This window comes from Piliocolobus tephrosceles, chromosome 9 (genome assembly GCF_002776525.5).
Source record: "Piliocolobus tephrosceles isolate RC106 chromosome 9, ASM277652v3, whole genome shotgun sequence".
NCBI lineage: Eukaryota > Metazoa > Chordata > Mammalia > Primates > Cercopithecidae > Piliocolobus > Piliocolobus tephrosceles.
In genome coordinates, this window is record NC_045442.1 from 40,728,010 (window position 1) to 40,750,076 (window position 22,067).

Consider the following 22,067-nt stretch of genomic DNA (forward strand, 5'->3'; position numbering starts at 1 on the left):
GTGTCATTACACAATGAAACTAATACTATAAAGAATTTTAAAATTGTAACAAGGGAAGAAAGGAGAATAAAAGACCAAACTAACATTTATTAACAGTACCCACTTTTTGCCAAGTACCCTGCCAGACAACTTTTCTACATACTATTTTCATTCATTTTATGACAGTCCTATGGGAAAAATAGATTATGCTCATTTCGCAGAAGGGAAGAGGCTCAGAGAGATTGAGCAACTTGCCAGGATCCCATAGCAAGTAAATTACAAACCTAAAGTTCAAATATAAGTATTTCTAACTCTACAGCCCATCTATGCACATCATCAAGCACTCAGACCTCTAGAAACAATAAAAGATAAACATTCCTCACAGGAATTTGCCTTTTTATTATTCTAATTGAAGGTAATATATTTAGCAGGGAAGCTTAACATTTTGGGTAATGGGAAAATACTTGTTATTTCTATCAATACCATTTAGCTTGCTGTTAATTCCTGTAGCCAGAAGACAGTCTGCCTTCTCAGCTAGAGCACAGAAAAATGCAGATGAATAGGTATTTTAATCTGGAGGCAAGGTGAGGGGAAATTTTTTTTTTTTTTTTTTTTTTTTTTTGAGACAGGGTCTCCCTCTGCTGCCCAGGCTGGAGTGCAGTGGCATGATCTTGGCTCACTGAAGCCTCCGCCTCCTGGGCTCAAGCAGTCCTCCTGCCTTAGCCTCCCAATAGGCTAATCTTTTAATTTTTTGTAGCGACAAGGTTCACTATATTGCCCAGGCTGTTCTCCGACTCCTGGGTTCAAGAGATTTTCCTGCCTCGGCCTCCCAAAGTGTTGGGATTACCGGTGTGAGCCACCACAGCCAGTAAGGGAAGTAATCAATTCTCTTACTCATCTAACCTTGGAGATAAGAGGTGTTTAAAGTGAACATTATTCGGGTTATTGTGGTTTTCCAAATCCCACAGGTTTCCACTGCTACCACAATCTGTGAAAATGACAGAGTGTTTTCCCTGGACTCCATCAAAACCATCATTATCTATTAATCTGTACTGTTCTCATGTCCTGTGAGCAGAGAACAAAATTTCATTGGATAGATCATAACTTTTCTGGAACAAATGGAACTTTTCACTGGGCAATGGTGGTCAGCAATTGCACATCATGACAATCTTTGACTAAGAAAACATTCAGATTAGCCAGGCATGGTGGCCCGCACCTGTAGTCCCAGCTACTTGGGAGGCTGAGGCAGGAGAATCACTTGAACCTCAAGGTGGAGGCTGCAGTGAGCCAAGACTGCACTACTGCACTCCAGCCTGGGCAACAGAGCAAGACTTCGCTGGAGGGGAGGGGAGTCCTTTTGACAGGGAACTAACAGAAACTAAATACTCAGTGAAACTAAGGGTGGAGCTTTTAAGCTAAAAGTGTTCAATCTTAGGTAACTTTCAGGGTTAGGGGGTGAGAGAGTCACCTCTATCCCAGAAAATCTCCAAATTTTTGCACTATTGGCCAATATTTGCACTATTTGATAGAGTGGGCCTTAGTTTCTCAGCTTCCATTGACTCTAACATACTCCATTGTTCCCGAACACTACCAAAACCAAAGACAGGGCATGGGGCCCAAACCAGAACCACTACTTAACTCATGTCTGTAAGTAGGATGGCTTGTTCCGCTTAAGCAGACTGATTTGCGGTTAAATGTGATAAGCTTTGTCTGAAGCTTCTTTGAGGGATAAAGAAGTCCAGAATTGGCCCTTTACCCTATTTGGGTCCAAGAATAACCTTAAACCAAGAAATCATTTTCAACTTAAAACATTCAAATAAAAATGGTAGCTTAACGTAATGCCATACTTCATCTAGAAAAATAATAGATTTAATGCCTCTGCCTCTTCTCTTTGCTTAAAACAATCCAGTTGAATTTTTAATACAATTTCAGGATTTCAGAAAATATACAAAGCCACAGTATAATCACTCTATTGATTCTAAAATTTACCATAGTCAATAATTTACTATTTTTGCTTGAAGATTATGCTGTTAGTTCATTCTTGAACAACAATATACTGTTGTTAGGACCATTTTTCTCTTTTTTTTTTTTTTTTTTTTTTTTTGAGGCAGGTCTCACTCCGTTACCCAAGCTGGAGCACAGTAGCGTGATTACAGCTCACTGGAGCCTCCACCTCCCACACTCAAGCCATCCTCCTACCTCAGCATCCCAAGTAGCCAAGACTAAAGGTACACACCACCATGCCCAGTTAATTTTTGTATTTTTTGTAGAGATTGGGTTTCACCATGTTGCACAGACTAGTCTCGAACTCCCAGGCTCAAGTGGTCCTCTCATCTTGGCCTCCCAAAGTGCTGGGATTACAGGTGTGAGCCAATGCACCCAGCCCACTTTTCTTTTTTCTTAGATGTAAACTATTATTTTCTTTTTATATGGTTATGCCTTATATTTATAGTTGAATTTACTGGTCTACACTGTATAAAACGTTATTTCCTTTATAGAAAAATCTATGTCAGATGACATAAAAATCCAAAATTGCATATGAAGACTCAGTTAAAGTCATACAAAATGTCATAATAGATAGATGAGTGATCTAGTTAGATCAGGAGTCTATTTCTCTCAATGTCACCAGAATATGTCTTATGAAAAACCAGGATTTCCCCTAGGATGCCAGCCTAGAAGGTGACCTTGGAAGCTGAGACATTTACCCCAAACATATCTAACATATAATCTCTCTTAATTCTATTCCATTTATGTACAAAATTCCTACCCATCACCTCAAAGCAATACATGACACAGATATTAAAACATAAAAATGTGTCTGTGTGTGTGTGTGTGTGTGTCAGCAAGCATGTGCATGTGTTTGTTCTTGGGGATTGCTTTTGGCTAGAAGCATGGAGATTTATACTGACAAGGTGAATTCAAATTAATTTAACAATTATTTAGTATAAACTATATAAAAAACACTTCTATAGAAATTCATTGATACAAAAATTAACTATATTTACAGATTGCCTTTTTCAGTTCAAAGACAGCATTTGGGAATACAGTATCATCCTTGGGCAAGCTTCTAAAATTCTCTGGCCCAGATCCATGATGACAATCTCTTTAAAATAGTCTTCCATTAATTTTTCTTAGCAACACCTTCCCTCAACTTTGCCAATTGGTTCTTTGAAGCAGTTTCTGATGGGGAAAGACTAAAGGATGAGGAAAATTACCTTTTTTCCCCCCCCTTCCAAACAGGGAGAGGGTGGCTGGGGGCAGCTGTGTAGGTTCCAGATTAACCCATTTAAGCCTAGCACTCCATTATTGGAACGCTAAGCTGGTGGGAGTTATTTATATCACACTGCTCAAAGTCATCTCCAAGGTCTGATTTTTCACACAAAATAATTTGCAACCTCCAGCATAAATGGGTTAAACACTTTATTCTTGTGTTCAGCTATATCGTATCATAAGATAAAAAGGTTGACAAAATTTCTTCCTATATTTTTTGTATAAAACTATTGCATTCATGTTTTAACAGTTTTATTATTTCTGGATATACCTAATAAGAGTATGTTCATCCCACCATATCTTTAGTCTTTGCAGTTCTCATCTGAAGAATCCAACATTTCAGCTTCTTTATACCCAAATGTCCTTGCTGTATCTTGTTTTTTTAACTTTTCATCAACCAACTGTCCAAAATGTAGATGTGCTATGACTACGTGCCAGGATAGAACAATGCTCCAGTTTTACTTTTACTCTCTTGGCTCAAAAACAGCCAGTAATTTCTTGGTCCTTTCTAACTGGAAAAGTCATTAATTATGTTGACTCTACGACACTTATTTCTATTAGAGATTATTTCTATTTAAGTCTGTATTGTCAGTTTCAGGGTTTTGCCTTGGCTTTGGTGGAAAGAGAGTTACAGTTATTTTGGTTAAAAATAAAATAAATTAAAATTTCAAACAATTTGGCTAAGTTATAATTTCTTGCAAATGGATTTATAATAATGGAAAAAGAAACATGCACTCCAGGAAGTTGGTTTAAGCAAGTAAACCTCAAACTAAATTCTAAAATATACTTTAGTAAGCAAACATAAAACAATTTTTGAAAATTTTTATACTTACAGGCAAATGAGTAAACACCTGAAAGATGCTTCTCAAAAAATTTATAAGGTCCATTAAATAACCACTAGCTCTTCCATCTGGCTCAGACATTGTCCAGTCATAATCAGCAAGCTGAACAAATTCATCAATTTTTTGATTCAGTTTGGTATATATTTCTCCTTCTGCTGCATGTCGAGCATCCTGACAAGGGACAAAATAACAACAAAAGACAAGAAACAGATAATAAAACAAGTGTTCTTACAATTCTAGATATTATTTTACATTTACCTTTGGTTAAATATTTTAGTCATTTATTCAAAGTCCAGGAAAACTGTTGCTGTTGTTGTTGTTGTTGTTGTTGTTTTCTGGCAGTACTCTATTTATTTGACTGGATATCACATCTTTTCTTAGTTCCTTTCCAATCTATCACCTTTTTTGTCTTTATGTGATAGAATACTTTACGAGATATTAATTCCTGACTTGTTCTTACAACTCTAAGAGGACCCTTAGAAGAAACACAAGTGGAAAAATGGAAGTTGCCAAGAACACAGAAGACCACCTCTATCTAACCTCTGATTCACTGAGAGCAATTAAGCTGGACTATCACAGAAGAAATGGAATATCTGCCAGTGCTTTGAGTTTAAGAACGGGTGGAGGCAGAAGAGAAAGAGATGGAGATAGTTAATTTCTCTGAGGAGAAAGAAAGAACAGGAGTGATGCCAGCAAAAATAGCAGAGGGAGGATCTCCGAACATTTTCTCATTCATAAAAGTAACCAGAAAACTTATCAAAAATCATAAAAATCAACCTTTTCAGAACTCTGAAAATTACCTCAAAACTTGCAGAAATATAGACATCATTTATTCAAGAAAAACAGCTGAATATTGATAGAAAAATTAGCTTTGTAGCATTTTAATGTGCCCTATTTCCATTATTCTTCCTCTGTTCCAGCTCTACAGTACTCTCGAAAGACAACATTCTAAAACTCTGGTGGAAACCTACAGCTTGCCAGCCATCAAAGCCGACAGAATAGAACTGCAGAACCTTCAAAGCCACATTCTCAGAGAATTATCATTATTTGACCTATCTGGTGGTTCCCTGGAAGACTCCATGCCTGTTTACAGGGATGTCTTTATTTGACCTGAATCAGGACTGCCTAGTACAAAAAGCCTTTTCCCCAGGGGGCAGTTACCAAAAACAATAAGAGGCAGTAAGTTTAACATGGAGGATGCCTGAGATGGTAGGTAACAGCTGGGACAAACAACAGGTCAACCAAAGGGCTTAAAAGGAAAAATTGGGAAATAAAATGTCCACAGATGACTTTGAAAAGCTCTGACAGATTCCTGGGAATCTAAAAGGCCACATACATAAATAGGGCTGTGTACACACTTGGGAAAGACCTAAGAAGGCTCTAAGCTCTCATGTATGGCTGACCTTGAAGCTCTGTGCAAGGCAGAAATAATACAAGGTAGTGACAGGAGAAAAGGAAATTCTAGGCAGCAGTTTTATATGACTAGCCAAAGGAAACTGTTGAAATAGCTGCAGAAGCTATGGGCTGATAAGACCCTGAAAAACAGGGTGTAAATCATGCTAAGACTGACTAGACTCAACATGGTGCTAGATGTAACCTGTTTCACCCAGGACTCAATGTACACTCATAACATACTCAATCACATACCCACCAGTGCCATGACAGTTTTAGGAACACTCATATTTGATGTAAAAATGGGTGGCACCACAGTTCCAAAAAAAATTCCATCTTTTTCCAGGAATCATCATGAATATTTCATCCCTTGGTTAAAGAAACTCATAAAGGTAGCAGCCCCACTCCCCCTTGCGCATGACTCACTCACTCTCTCTCTCAGTGCGCCTGCACTCCCCTTTCTTGAATGTGTATTTTGTTTTGCAATTAAGTCTCCATACTTTCACTATTTTCTGATTCATCCTTGAATTCCTTCTCACAACAGTGTCAAGAGCCTGGACACTGGCTGGGATTGAGGTCCCAGCAGCATTTGGGGACCTCCCCCAGCCCACTGGTATCATGTGCAAGCAGGAAGTAAAAGCCAAAGCAGAATTATTAACTTCCTATCTCAGTGTTTAAGACATACCCCAACATGTACACAGAGCCCTTTGGCAAAGACTAGGGGACTCACAGGTTCCAGGTTTTTAAGCAAATCTGTATCCAATCACTAGCTGACCACTAAGCTAACCAAGCAAAGACTTCAATGGCCACATATGACAAAGAACACAGACTTACAGATTTAATTCAGAAAGGTCACAAAACAAACAACAAATGGGAGAAACAACAAACCCTTGGGAGAGGAGAGAACTTCCAAAGTTGCCATCTTACATTATTTTAAATGTCCAGTTATCAACAAAAAATGACAAGTTATGCAAAGAAACAAAATATGACTCATATACAGGAAAAAAAGCAACCAGCAGAAACTGTAAGGCAGCTCAGATGTTGAACTTATAGGACAAAAATTTAAGAACAAAAGGAAACCATATCTAAAGAACTAAAAGAAAATTATGAGAATACATCAACAAATAGGGAATATAAATATAAATTATTAAAAAGTACAATAAGTGACGCCTGTAATCCCAGCACTTTGGGAGACCGAGGCAGGTGGATTACCTGAGGTCAAGATTTCGAGACCAGCCTAGCCAACATGGTGAAACCCCATCTCTACTAAAAATACAAAAAATTAGCCAGACGTGGCAGTGGGTGCCTGTAATCCCAGCTACTCGGGAGGCTGAGGCAGAAGAATCACTTGAACCTGGGAGGCGGAGGTTACAGTGAGCCAAGATGGTGCCACTGCACTGCAGCCTGGGTGACAGAGTGAGACTCCATCTCAAAAAAAGAAAAAAAAAAAGTACAATAAGTGAAGTGAAAACAAAATCACTAGGCCAGGCACAGTGGCTCACGCCTGTAATCCCAGCACTTTGGGAGGCTGAGGTGGGTGGATCACGAGGTCAGGAGATGGAGACCATTCTGGCTAACACGGTGAAACCTCATCTCTACTAAAAATACAAAAAAATTAGCTAGGTGTGCGCCTGTAGTCCCAGCTACTCGGGAGGCTGAGACAGGAGAATGGCGTGAACCCAGGAGGTCGAGCTTGCAGTGAGACGAGATTGCGCCACTTCACTCCAGCCTGGGCGCTAGAGCTAGACTCCATCTCAAAAAAAAAAGAAAAAGAAAAAAGAAAAAAAAATCACTAAAGGAGTTCAACAGCAGATTTGAGCAGGCAGAAAAACCAGAAGACTTGATTCACAATATAAATAAACTGGACCTAACAGACATCTGTTGAACAATCCACTCAACAAGAGCAGACTACACATTATTCTGAGGTGTATAATCAAAATGTACCATTTCCACATTTTAACACTTCTTTGGCTTCCTCTCCAATTTTCACACTAACCACTTAGTACTCACTGCCATGGTGGGCTGGGGAAAACCAACTATTGACAGACATCTTTCTATCTGCATGCCTGGTTTCTAAGTAGGATTAGAATAAGAATTCCAAGATTATTTCTTCTCTCCCCATTCAGTGGTCCAACATAAAGCTGACATTAAGGAGAGGCACTGAGTTCAACACAGCCTCCCCTCAAATACAGAAAAAAGTTAAAATATAAAACAGATATTTAAGGTAAGTTAATGTTAATGATAATGAATTGAAATTTTAATGAAGCACTATTAAATATGGTAGTAGCAAGATGAGCTCTGACTCAAAATAGTTACTTATACAGTCATCCTCTGGTAACAGACCGGCTCCAGGATCTCCCTCGGATACCAAAATCTGCAGATGCTGAAGTCCTTTATATAAAATGGTGTGGTATTTGCATATAATCTACACACATCCTCCTGTATACTTCAAATAATCTCTTGATTACTTATAACACCTAATACAATGTAAATGCTATGTAAATAGTTGTCACACTGTATTGTTTAGGGTATAATGACAAGAAAAAGAAGTCTGTACATGTTCAGTACAGATGCACCAAGCATCTTTTCTTCCAACTATTTTTGATCCACGATAGGCTGAATCCAAGAGGGGGAACCCATGGATATGGAAAGAAGGCAGGAGGTATGTGTCTGTTTTCATTCACTGATGTATCCCTAGCACTGAGAACAGTGCTTGGCACATAGTAAGCAGTAGATGAGCACTTGTTAAATGAATAAAGGAAATCACCCCTGTCCTGAAAAAAGTTTATAATCTAGTTGAGGACAGAAAATCTAGATAAGGATAGAAAATACAATAATCGCCCACGCGCAGTGGCTCACACTTGTAATCCCAACTCTTTGGGAGGCTGAGGCGAGTGGATCACCTGATGTTAGAAGTTCGAGACCAGCCTGGCCAACATAGTGAAACCCCGTCTCTACTAAAAATACAAAAATTAGCCAGGCTTGGTGGTGCACACCTATAATCCCAGCTACTCAGAAGGCTGAGGCATGAGAATTGCTTGAACCCGGGAGGCAGAGGTTGCAGTGAGCTGAGATCGATCGCACCACTGCACTCTAGCCTGGGCAACAGAGTGAGACTCCATCTCAAAAAAATAAATAAATCAAAATAAAAGAATGAAAATATAATAATCATGGAATTAATAAATATGCACAAATTAATACTAACTATATGTATAGTAAAAGTATACCAAATAAGAAGAGATCATGTTGGCTAGAAAGAGTGTTTCATGGAGGAAAAGCAACGTGGTGATATGGAAAAATAGGAATCTAGAAGACGTATTTATGTGGTGGCTGTTCCAGTTACTATTTTTGAGTTAGTGGCTTAAAATAACAAACATTTTGTTATACTCACAGGTTCTATGGGTCAGGAAATAGTGGAGATGACTTTGTACTACAGTATCTTGTGACCTCAGCTGGAAAAGACTTGAAGGCTGGCAATAAGACTCAACAGCTGGGGATTAGAATCATCTGGAGGCTTCATCCCTCTTAAGTCTGGCACCGGGGATGGATAGCCTTTCCATGTTGCTTGGCTGCCTCAAAGCCAAGCACTTTAGTGTTTCCTCAAAGCACTCAAGTAGCTAAAGAGTAACTGGGCTTCTTACATGGCAGCACAGGGCTCCAAGCATGTGTGTTCCATGCTTGGAATAAAGGCAGTAACACATTGCCTTTTAGGTCCTAGCCTCAGAAGTCTAAAGTCTCAAATGATTTTTACTGTACTCTCTTGGTCAAAGCTGTCACAAGTCTGCCCAGATCAAGATAAGGGGATACAGATCCCCACTTCTCAGTAAGAGAAGTGTCAAGGAATTTGTAGCCATTTAAAAAATCACCATTCCTGCTAATAATGAATAACAAAGAAATGGCTCATAAAGAAGATGGGTTAGTACTTCCATTCACTTAACAGAAAAAAACAAAAAGAGTTTGGGGAAATGGGAAGGCATCTGACTCCCACTATTTCACTTACCTTTACATCTCAAGCAAATTAACTTAATGTCTCACCTATGAAATGAGAATCATCCCCACCTCACAGGGCTATTTTGAGCATTACACAAGCTTCTATAATTAATACAAAGTACCTAACAGTACTTGGCACCCAGAAGTGGCTAAAACAAATTAGTTTTCCTACATTTACTTGTGTTTTATACCTAGTAATGCTCAATAAATGTCTTACTAAAAGAACTATATGGAGACTATTAATATATCAGAATTCCAAGCCTTCCAAATTGCCCAAGTTGGCTTAACTTAGTGTAGTTATTTTTATGTAAGAGAGCAAAAATTAGGTATTGAACATTAACAGGATTTTTTTTTATGTAAAACTTGGCTGGGCACAGTGGTTCATGCCTATAATTCCAGCAGTTTGGGAGGCTGCAACAGGAGGATCACTTGAGGCCAGGAGTTAAAGAACTGCCTGGGCAACATAGTGAGACTCTGTCTCTACCAAAAAATAAAAAATTTAGCTGGTCATGGTGACCAGCCTATAGTGCCTATAGTCCTAACTACTCAGGAGACTGAGGTGGGAGGATCGCTTGAGCCCAGGAGTTTGAAGCTGCAGTGAGCTATGATTGCGCCACTGCACTCCAGCCTGGGTGACAGAGCAAGACCTTGTCTTTAAAAAAAAGGGGGGAAACACTAACCAGTGGAAAGGGGTGTCATATTTAATATGTATAATTCATGGCGGTAACACCTACTTCTCTTTAACTTCTTTAACATTAGGGGCAGGTACCTAAGATGGTAAATGCTTATGACCTACAGAACTACAACATAACATACCTTAATGACATCATTTGTAAGAAAATTTTCTCAAAGCAATATAAAAATATTTATTTACCATTTTGCGTTTTGCCCCAGTGTTCATAATCAGTTCCCTCATTCATGTCTCACTACTTTTACTGAATCTAAGCAATGAATATAGGTCACTACACAACTGAAGACAGGCAGTAATTCCAGAAGGCAGCTGGAAAAGAGAACCCTAAGCCTCAGAACTATGTACAATCATCTCATAAATACTCAACCTGCTTCCCTTCTATCACCGGGCAAAGAAAATTGAGAATCTGATTGCTTCTATCTTCCGCTGCATTTCCTATCTGCACTCAGACCATTATTTATGATTTCTTTTGCTTTTTTGGGATGCCTCTAATATAGGCAGGAAGAGAAGGAGATGCATAATAAGATTTTAAAAGACAGTTTCAAGAAGCTCCCCTCCTCCAAACTTACAGGGCTAAAGTACTTAGTTAAACTTTAGATTGACATAAAACTGGCTATTTTATTAAAACCCAAATTTAAATCCAGCTTTAACTTTTTTTACTTTATAGAACTTTATTAAAATAAAAAAAAAAGATGTTAGTTCACATTTTCCTAGATTTAAAAAGCAATACGGGACAATTGAAATATTAATCAAAAGTTGATGGGGTGGTAGAGACCAAATATCTAGAAATTTTTAAGTCATGAGGGAAAAAACACTATTTTTATCTGAAAGAAGAAAATTTAAAATGATGACAAAACCATTCACACCATCACGTGAAATAATCATAATTACATGCTTTCTAGACCACGTTTAGTGAAAAAGTGGTTCAGAAAACACTACTTTCTAAAAGAAACTAAGCAAAAATGAAAGGGAAAACATAAAAATTGATGTATTGCTTTTTATTATTGTCACTAGAACTTTGTCGGTAAGTCTATGTTTCTGAGGTGACACCACGAGCAGGTTCCACTTTTCCCATAAAATATCTAAGTTAAAATAACCTTTTCTCAAGATGTTAAAAAACTTTCAGGGAAGGGTACCTAATATTTTTTCAAGTTTATTAATGCTTTCCACGGGCTATAATAGGAAGCAAATAAATCTATGTCAGGGAATCACGGGCTGTACTGTGTCAAAGAAAAATTTCAGACAGTACTCCCGAGCAGGAATATGATTAAAGTCAACACTTGAAAGGATTTTTCTAAGGACTAAGAATTCTGCTTATTTTGTAATTCAGACAAATATAGTCATTAGAAAACATATGTGTCTGATCTTTATAGCTGCATGAACTGACTCACTACATTTTCTTTTTAAAGAAATGGGAGCAAGGACAGAAAGAAGAGATAGAAAAGGCTTTCAATGCAACTTTTCCTGTAGTTATACGTAGGAATGCACTGAATTATTTGGCAAGACATTCCTAAGAGATGATTACTAATGATTACTAGCGATTTAGTGATTGCTAAGGAAATTAGTTAGAACTTCTTGGGGAGTTCTACAGTTGAACCCAGAATAGTCTCAATCCTTATGACCTTACCAGAAGGTCAAGAGCATTGTCAACTCTTGACATTCTAAGAAGTCAGTTAGCATATCAGCTAACTCTTAAATAAAATGTAAATATTCAGTTTATAAACAAAGTAATTAATTCTTCCTTTGTTTGTTAAGGAAACAGTGCCCTCTGGAGGCAGAAATGTATCTAGCATAATTTGAGAACTTTAAAAAAATTTTTCAATGTGTAAGAATTAAATATACTACGAGTGGTTCCCAACCATAGGTGTGCAACAGAACCCACCTGAGGAACTTTTTAAAACATACACATGCACAAATTCCACCTAGACCTCCTGGAGCATAAACATGTATGTTCTGAATAAAAGCTAAGTAGTAATAGCTAAAGATTTTAGTAAACATCTACGATTTACTGTATATCGTCCATTCCCCTTCCTGGAATAATTCCCAAATATGTTTTGGAAAATTACTCTGCCCCCATTCACCGCTATCTCATTTGGGTAAGACTGAACCTATATCTAGCTCCAAGGACGGGTCTTGCTAAATTTAAGTCAATTACCAGTCCCATCCTCTTACAAAAAAATTATATAGCAGCTAGTGAAGGGAGACAGTTTCTCTTCCTTTAGATGACAGGACACGACAATGCGCAGGCAGTCACTTTGCTACCAGACTGAGAGAGCCTAGAGCTGCTGGGAACTGCTGGGCCACTATAAGTAGTCTGATGATAAGGCCAAAATTGCATGAAGCAGAGTTAAAAGATGGAGAGACGCTGGGTCCATGGTGACATCTACTGAGCAGCAGTGCCCTATCTTTGGACATCTCAGTGTCACTGGCCAATAATTTTTCCTTTATTGTTTAAGAAAGTTTGACTTGGTTTTTCCATCAGTTCCTGTCAATTTTCTGTTAATAACCCTGATTAATACAACTATCTTAATAGAAACATGTATTCAATATTTAAGAAAAAAGTTACATTTAATTTTGCTTATTTAGAGCAAGGGGAATACATCTATATTTTTATGGGCTTCAAATATGTAGGCAAGAGATACAGTTGGAGCTATCACCATAAAGGTGTCCTCCCTAGTTAACTTCTTCCTGCTCTAATAAACAAAATTCCAATAATCCATTATCTTGACCTAAAAATTTCTAATGTTAGTTACACTGCATATAGCATCCAACTCATTATCCAATGTCACTACTAATGCAGAAGGGAAAAAGCAAATAAGACTAACCAATGTATTGGTTAGTATTTAGTTATGATGAAGGAAAAGGTATAATAAAATGGGCAGAGAAGTCAATTAATAAATTAAAAATTTTAAATATATATATAATTTCCATTATTTATTTTAGATGTAAATGTGGCAATCAAAAGAAGTTGTTTTATTTTTTATATTCTTGTTTTATTATTTATTTTCTTTACATTTAGTACTTAAAATCAACCCAAAAAAAAGGGATTTGCTTGCTATGCTTCTCATTAAATTAGCAAAAAGCACTAATTCACCTGGCTACTATTCATCAGGATTTTTCATTATATGATATTACTGTGATTTTTTTAAAAAAAATAGTATTAGGCTTTAGGATATGTATTGTGCCTTATACACATGCAAATCATGCAAATCACAGATTACCATTTGATCAATACTCTGGGTAAAACAAAGCTCAAGATCTGCTCCATAATGAACTAAGAAATCAAAAGTTAAAAGCCATGAAAAGCTTGTATCAATTACAAGAACTGAAGTATCATAAAGTTCTAGAAATCTCTCTAAAAGATTATCTTACTGGGTACAGTGGCTCTCGCCTATAATCCCAACACTTTGGGAGCCTGAGGCAGGAGGATCACTTAAGCCCAGGAATCTGAGACTAATAGGGGCAACATGGTGAGACTCTATCTCTACAAAAAATAAATTTTAAAAAATTGGCCAGGTAAGATGGTGCGCACCTGTAATCCCAGCTACTTGGGAGGCTGAAGTGGGAAGATCACTTGAGCCCAGGAGATCAAGGCTGCAGTGAACCATGATTTAAAAAAAAAAAAAAATTGCTCTTTGTAAAAAGAAATACAGTCATCATGGACTATAAGTCAGAGATTAATAATATCATAGTTCTAAAGTAGGCAGATAATAAATAGTATACTAAATGTTCTATTACAAAGATAGGTTACTGTAAGAGTTATGTTAATTATATCAAAAACAATTTTCAGAGGGAAATCCAAAGTACTTCTTACAGAGTTAGATAATGCAAGGTGAAGTATCAGGTAAAGCTATGGCCCAGACACAGCTGAAGATCGAAATTTAAGTGAAGGACACTGACACTAACTGCTTCTGGAAGAAATTACATTTTCCCCCAGAATATACATTCATCTTCTGGGTCATTGTCTGAATGTCTGAATATAACTTCAGCTATCTGCCTTCTGTGCGTTGGTTTATACCAATTCTTCCTTCTCCTCATCTCTGCTGATTAAAATCTTACCCATGCTCCAAACTGATACAAATATCTAAATGCCGTCAGGGTCCAGGCAGGTAACAAGAATGAGTATGGCAGGCAGGGTATTTACCATAGGCAGGATCATTATAGAGTTTAAGTCTCATCTAAGGGTATGCAAATTCAAAACATTTAGAAAAACCACAAAACCAAATGAAACATGTCTACAGGACCAAATTCATCTACTATTACACACTGTTGTTATTTGTTTGTAGTTATCTGCTTTTCTAGATTAAAAGAATCCTAGTGGTCAAGAACCATTCCACATCTTCCCCTCAGCAATTAGCACAGTACCACACAAATACATTTTGGGGCCTGACAGTGGCTCACACTTGTAATCCCAGCACTTTGGGAGGCTGAAGCAAGACGACTGCTTGAGTCCAGGAGTTCGAGACCAGCCTGGGCAACACAGTGAGACCCGGTCTCTACAAAACATTTTTTTTTAAATCAGCCAGGGTGGTAGCATGGGCCTATAGTCCTAGCTATTTGGGAGGCCGAGGTGGGAGGATCGCTTGAGCCCAGGAAGTCGAGGCTGCAGTGAGCCATGGTCAAGTCACTGCACTCCAACCTGGATGACAGAGTGGGACCCTGTCTCAAAAACAAACAAACAAACCAAAAAACCATATATATATATATTTTTCAACATTTTTACATTACATTATATATACATTTTTGCTCAATAAACATCATTTAACATACACCCCCAAGTGAAAAATGACACTCAGTTTAGACAGAACCATCTAAGGAATGACTGCTTTGTTTACAGGACTATCTTTTGGGACATAATTAAAGCCTTACTTTAGACAAGACAAAATATTTCATTTCTTGTTCTTTATCAAAGTAGCCTATCCTAGAATAACCTAAATCTCTCATAGAGCCACCTGCTAATTACCTCACTTGTAGAAGGATATATGGGTTTTGAGCTATACTCAGTGTCTGGAATAGTTCAAAATCCAGTCTTTGGATTATCTGAGATTGTCACAGGTCACTGTAAACTAAATACTTCTCTAATTCTCCAATTACCTAAGTTATCTTCTTTTCCTTTTTAAAAAGTGGGTGCTACATGTTTACCTTTCTATTTTTCAGGGGCTTTTGTACCTCAAAAGTGTTCACAAATAATGACTAATGGCTTTGTGGTAGCATCTGCCACTCCTTAAGTGGCTGTTTGTCATCAGGTTTGCAAATCATCTGATATAAATAGCTTTTTAAAGTAGTCCTCAACCATTTCTCTCCATACTCTATTTCTGCTTTCCATGATCTTTGTAAGTGGCATTTGCTATAATTAACTGATTACTGATGATATTTTTTTTAAAAAAACAGAAAGCTGAGCACTCTTATCTATGAGGATTGAGATCTCTACATTTTGTTAATCCTCCTCTTTTGTTTACAGAACTGAAAAAATGTTTTTATTTTTCCTGTTACCTTTCATGTTTTTGGCAAAGTAGCATGTCCCTTATTTACTTTTCTATTCTATTTACAAAGGGATCTAATTACTCATTCTATTCCATATATATTTGTTATTCAATCTGCTTTTGCTTTTGGTTGTTTTCTAATTTACATTTTAGGATTTTATGTCATTCAAATGTATTAAATCAGCTGTAAGCATAAAACTGCTTTATACAGTCCTCTCTAATGGGGGAAGACAGAAAAGAAGAAGTTGGTGGTAAAGGATGACAAAAGAAATAAATGTCATATACATTGCCTTTTTAAAATGGCAATCAAATTGCATACACAATACAAGGAATTTTACAAAGGAACACTCCATCAATAAAAAAGCATGTAAGTAATCAGAAGCTGACATGCAATTAATCAGTCAAGGCGTAATTTTGCAAGTGCCTTCACAAAGCAATAAATCAACTTTACATTTATAAAACAACATAACATTTTAATTAAAATGAAAAATTTTTAAACTGCCGATAATACCTCATTAGTTCTAAATGTTTATGCCAGTTTCTGAATTTGTATCTTTACAAATAAAAATTAAATAAACATAAATTATATTTTACCCATACAGTAACATCTCAGAAAGAGGTCATGTATCCAGTCAATAACCAGGAAGAAAGCAAAAGAAAAGTTTCTAAACAGCCAAAAGTGATACAGTTCACACACTAATAAATAAGGTGTAGTAAATTCTATCATGGAATACCATATTGAATTCAAAATAAATAAAGTACAGCTACATACAGCAACACAAATGAAATACCCCAAGTCATGCTGAGTAAAAGAAGTCAGAAACACAAAAACAAGCACTCTGTGTGATTCCATTTAAATAGAACTCAGAAACAGGCAAAACTACTCTGTGCCGTTAAAAGTCAGTACTGAGAGGAAGATAGTGACAAAGGAGAGGAATGAGGAAGGCTTCTACAGTGCTAGTAATGCTTTATTTCTTCATCTCATAGTTACAAGTGTGTTCACCTTTCTTTTGCAATTTAAATAGACTATTTTTTAGAGTAGTTTTAGGTTAACAGCAAAACTGAACAGAAACTACAGAGATTTACTACATACCCCCACAAATTCCAAAGTCCACAGTGTACACTGGATTCACTCATAGTGTTTTACATTCTATGGGTTTTGATGCATGTATACACAATTATATACTTCTAGAGCAACAGTTTCACTGCCCTAAACATCCTCTGAGCTTCACTTATTTATCCCTCCACCACTCCCTCACCCCTGGCTACCATTAATTTTTTTATTGTCTCCATAGCTTTCTCTTTTCCAGAATGTCACACAGTTGCAATCATACAATATGTAGCCTTTTCAGATTGGCTCCTTTCACTTAATAATATGCATTTAAGTTTCATCCATATCAATGGCTAGATAGCTCATTTCCTTTTAGTACTTAATAATATTCCACTGTCCAGATATACCAGGGTTTATTTATACATTCACCTACAGAAGGACATTTTGGTTGCTTCCAAGTTTGGGCAAATATGAATAAAGCTGCTATAAACATCCAAGTGCAAGTTTTTGGATGAACCTAAGTTTTCAACTCCTTGGGATAAATACCAAGAAGCACAATTGCTGCATCATATGGTAAGACTGTGTTTCACTTTATAAGAAGCTGCCAAACGGTCTTCCAAGGAGGCTGTAGCATTTTGCTTTCCCACCAGCAATGAGTAAGAGCTTCTGTTGCTCCACATCCTTGTCAGCGTTCGATGCTGTCACTGTTCTGAATTTTGGCCACTCTAATAGGTGTGTAGTGGTATCTCACTGTTGTATTAATTTGCATTTCCCTTATGATATATATATGGAACATCTTTTCATATGCTTATCTGGCATCTCTGCATCTTCTTTGCTGAGGTATATGTTAAGATCTTTGGCCCATTTTAAAATCAATAGTTCATTTTCTTCTTGTTGAGTTTTAAGAGTGATTTGTATATTTTGGACAAGAGTCCTTTACCAGATAAGTCTTTTGCAAATATTTTCTCCCAGTTCTGTGGCTTGTCTTCTCATTCTGTTGACATGGTCTTTCATAGAATAAAAGTCTAAATTTTTAATGAAGTTCAGTTGATCAATGATTTCTATCATGGATTGTTCCTTTGGGGAACAATCAAGACTAAAAAGTCATTGCCCCACCCAAGGTCATCTAGATTTTCTCCTATGTAATCTTCTAGGGGTTTTATCATTTCACATTTTACATATAGATTTGTGAAATACTTTGAGTCAGTTTTTGTGAAGGGTGTAAGGTCTGGTCTAGATTCATTTTTCTGCATGTGGATGTCCAGTTGTTCCAGCACTATTTGTTGAAAAAACTATCTTTGCTACATTTTATTACCTTTGCTCCTTTGTCAAAATTCAGTTGACTGTATTTATGTGGGTCTATTTCTGGGGTCTTTAATCTGTTCCATTAATCTATTTGTCTGTTGTTTGTCCAATACCACATCTTATTCATTACTACAACTTTGTTTTGTTTTTGAGACAGAGTTTCACTCTGTTGCCAGGCTGGAGTGCAGTGGTATGATCTCGGCTCACTGCAACCTCTGCCTCCCAGGTTCAAGCGATTCTCCTGCCTCGGCCTCCCAAGTAGCTGGGATTACATGTGCACACCACCACACCCAGCTAATTTTTGTATTTTTAGTAGAGACAGGGTTACACCATGTTGGCCAGGATGGTCTTGATCTCTTGACCTCATGATCTGCCCACCTCGGCCTCCCAAAGTGCTGGGATTACAGGTGTCAGCCAGGGCGCCTGACCTCGTTACTACAGCTGGATAGAAAGTCTTGAAGATGGGTAGTATCAGTCCTCCAACTTTGTTCTTCTTCAATACTCTGTTGGTTCTTCTGGGTCTTCTGTCTCCATATAAAGTTAAAGATCACTTTGTCAACATCCACAGAAAAACTTGCTGGGATATTAAAAGGGAATACATTAAATCTGTAGATCAAGTTGGGAAGAACTGACATGTACCATGTCCTTGCTCCATAGGAAGAGAATTTCAAGCCCTTAAAGACAATTTACTACTGTCACTTCAGCCACAATCCTGAAAAGCTTTGCTACAGAGTCATTAGCAGACAAAAAGAAAAAAAGGCAAGTTAGAAAAAAAATCAGAAGTGCATTTCTTCTAGGCATTGATAGTTGCAATTACTGCCAGGACTCAAAAGAAAAGTCTTCAGAGTAGCAGGCTGGAAGAGCTCCTTGGAGTCAAGTTAAAGATCCCTGATGCCAAAGAGAAAGAACTGGACTATTTCTCTACCACACAAGTTAGAAAGGGAATGGTATTTCCATTTTTTTCCTCTATACTGATGCAAATTTTTCCAGTTAGGAGAAGTCTTATATTAGCTTTAAGTAGCTCTCTATTTGGGTCTGAGTTACTTTCAAAAAGCTGAGGTATTGCTTGAGGGTAGGAACTACTTATTGAACCTCTTTTATGTCACTTACAGAGTTAGCAAACAAGCTAACAAAACTGTCTATACACTATTTCATAATCTAAATATATATGACACAAGATGAGGCAGTTTGTGTGTACATATGTAGTTTTTGGAAGGGAAGCAAATGGAGGTATAGGTATCATTAAGTGCTTGTTTCCAGAATCATTAAGCAATCAAATAGAAATATGTTTTCTAGGGTCACTGAACTGAAAAAAAATCAGGCTAATAGGCTAAATAATCCAATCAAATGTCTACAGTCAAGACTGTACTTCAATCGTTTCTGTGAAAGAGGTAACAGACTATTCACTGTGAATGGAAATTCCCCAGTGTCCCTCAGTAATTCACTTTAATATTGATTTAACAATCCTTCCTGTTGAAGTGCTTCCCCTTATCACATTTTGAGACAAATTCCTCTTGAAACAGACCAAAAGATAGAACTGAAAAATACTTGACCTTCAAATATTAAGATGAAAACAGCTCTTGCTCACATATTAGAAAACAGAAAAGCATTTACTGAGTTCTGTGTGAAAACAAAATGAACAAATAAACAACAAAAAACAAAGATGCTTTGCTATTTACAGAGCAGAACTTGATTTCCAAGTAAATCCACCAAGGAGTATGCAATGATAGTTGTGGTTTCAACTCTGGAATGATGAACCAGAGTTAACATTTCTAAACATTCTTTCCCAACAGGCAGATTTTGAGAAATACAGTTCCAAGATCCCCTAATCTAAGAGCATTGTGTTCCAGTATCTTTGGTTCTTTGGCTTATAACCGATAAGAAAATTACTTTAAGATCCCTAGAAACACAAGATGCTAAGTTAATTCATGTTTTAATCAGAGAATACTGGGTAAGCATATTAAATGTAATGTTAACAGTTAAATATGCCTACAATTCTAAGCCTGAGAAATCCCTTCTTGACAGAGTATGAGTAACACATGGATGTAAGGACAGAGAGAACAATGAAGAGAAAGTAGAGGCATTATGTAAAATCTAACATAAAAGCTAAGAATCAATTTGTCCTTGGATAAGTAAGTGACTAAAAACTTGTGGCGTCTCCCCCTATATTACCACACTTACCATACCATATTGTTAAGTGTCTTTTATTTTTTTCCTCCTCTGAGCTTCTTGAGGGCAGGGACACATTTTTGTATTCTCAGAGTCTAAACAGAGTGCTCAGAGCATGATTTATATACAGTGAATGGTTCTGTGCTAAGAATCTTCTTTACTCCTCATAATAATCACATGAGGTAGGTACTGTACTGTTACTCTAATTTTTTAGATAAAGAAATTGGGATCACTTACATTAAAGAACTTGCCCAAAACCACAGAGCAACCTAACTTCAGAGTATATGAATTTAATCACTGTACTATATTATCTGAATAGATGAATGCCCGCTTTTTTAGGCTTCTAAGTTTTAATAACTAATCTTGTAAGTCTGCTGATTGAGATATCATTCTGCATTTGTGTCTTATGTATTGAAATTACTACATTAGCTCAAGAGGCACCAGAGGAGCATAATATTTGGGGGCCAAGCAGATAATTCTAGCATTCCAGGGTTGTTTCTGGACTTCACACTTTCAAAGTATGGTTAAATGTTAACATTAAATTAGTTATTTTTAAACACAAGAACATTCTTTTTTTGTTTCTTTTTCTGAAATGGAGTCTCGTTTTGCTGCCCAGGCTGGAGTGCAGTGGCATGATGTCCGCTCAACGCAAGCTCCGCCTCCCGGGTTCATGCCATTCTCCTGCCTCAGCCTCCAGAGTAGCTGGGACTACAGGTGCCCGCTAATTTTTTTTATTTTTAGTAGAGACGGGCTTTTACCGTGTTAGCCAGGATGGTCTCAATCTCCTGACCTCGTGATGCGCCAGCCTCAGCCTCCCAAAGTGCTGGGATTACAGGCGTGAGCCACCGTGCCCAGCCAGTACATTCATTTTTTAAAATGCAAGTTATTACAACAAAATCTTGGGGGTGATTGATAATATAACAAAAGTAGTTAAAGAGAATTCTTTTTAACAGGAAACTTTTAGAAAGCGCTATAAGGTTGAATTAGCAAGCCCATTTTACAGATAAGTGATCAGTACATGGTTTATCACTAGTTTAACAAGATATTCAATGCAAGGGGATTTATATACACTAGACTAAGCCAGTGTCTCATCTATGACTCCAAATCAACAAAATAATAAAATAGCTTATGAAATTATTTAATCTTACATTCTACCTAAAACAACTGTGAATTAATCCTCAGTATATCCTGTATATTATTCAAACAGAAATCTTCCCATCCACAAAACAGGCAGGACTTCAATGACATGTAATAATACTTATTTTTCTTCAGATCAGAACCAATCAAGGATGGAAAACAAATCTATCCTTATTTAATTTGTCTTACATTTAAAATTTTCAAACATAAACACTCATATAGAATTAATTTTTAAACTGTGAAATATTAATTCAGTTAGACCTATTCAGCACTACTATAAATCATCAAAACATGAACAAAGCGTAATACATTGTAGAAAATAAGTATACTTTTCTCCATGTTAATAAGACGTTTACGGTGCCAAAAAGAAACTTACATTTATCTGCTCATTGTTGAAAACAATTACCTCTATTCTTAATTTTTAGGAATATAGTAGATCTTGCATATAATAAGAACAGTCTTTAATTTCTTTTTTTCTTTTTTTTTTTTTTTTTTTTGAGACAGAGTCTCGCTCTGTCACCCAGGCTGGAGTGCTGTGGCCGGATCTCAGCTCACTACAAGCTCTGCCTCCCGGGTTCACGCCATTCTCCTGCCTCAGCCTCCCAGGTAGCTGGGACTACAGGTGCCGCCACCTCGACCGGCTAGTTTTTTGTAGTTTTTAGCAGAGATGGGGTTTCACCGTGTTAGCCAGGATGGTCTCGATCTCCTGACCTCGTGATCCGCCCGTCTGGGCCTCCCAAAGTGCTGGGATTACAGAC

General features: G+C 37.2%; 1 protein-coding gene across 5 annotated transcripts in view; it reads right to left on the reverse strand.

Annotated features, from left to right (window-relative positions):
* Positions 1-22,067, reverse strand: part of EXOC6 (exocyst complex component 6) — a 218,203-nt gene that overhangs the window by 89,939 nt on the left and 106,197 nt on the right. For all 5 annotated transcript variants that reach the window (XM_023226255.2, XM_023226256.2, XM_023226257.1 and 2 more), the window contains one exon: positions 4,083-4,262. In XM_023226255.2, coding sequence (XP_023082023.1) covers positions 4,083-4,262 — 180 coding nt within the window. The remainder of the gene's footprint in view (positions 1-4,082; positions 4,263-22,067) is intronic.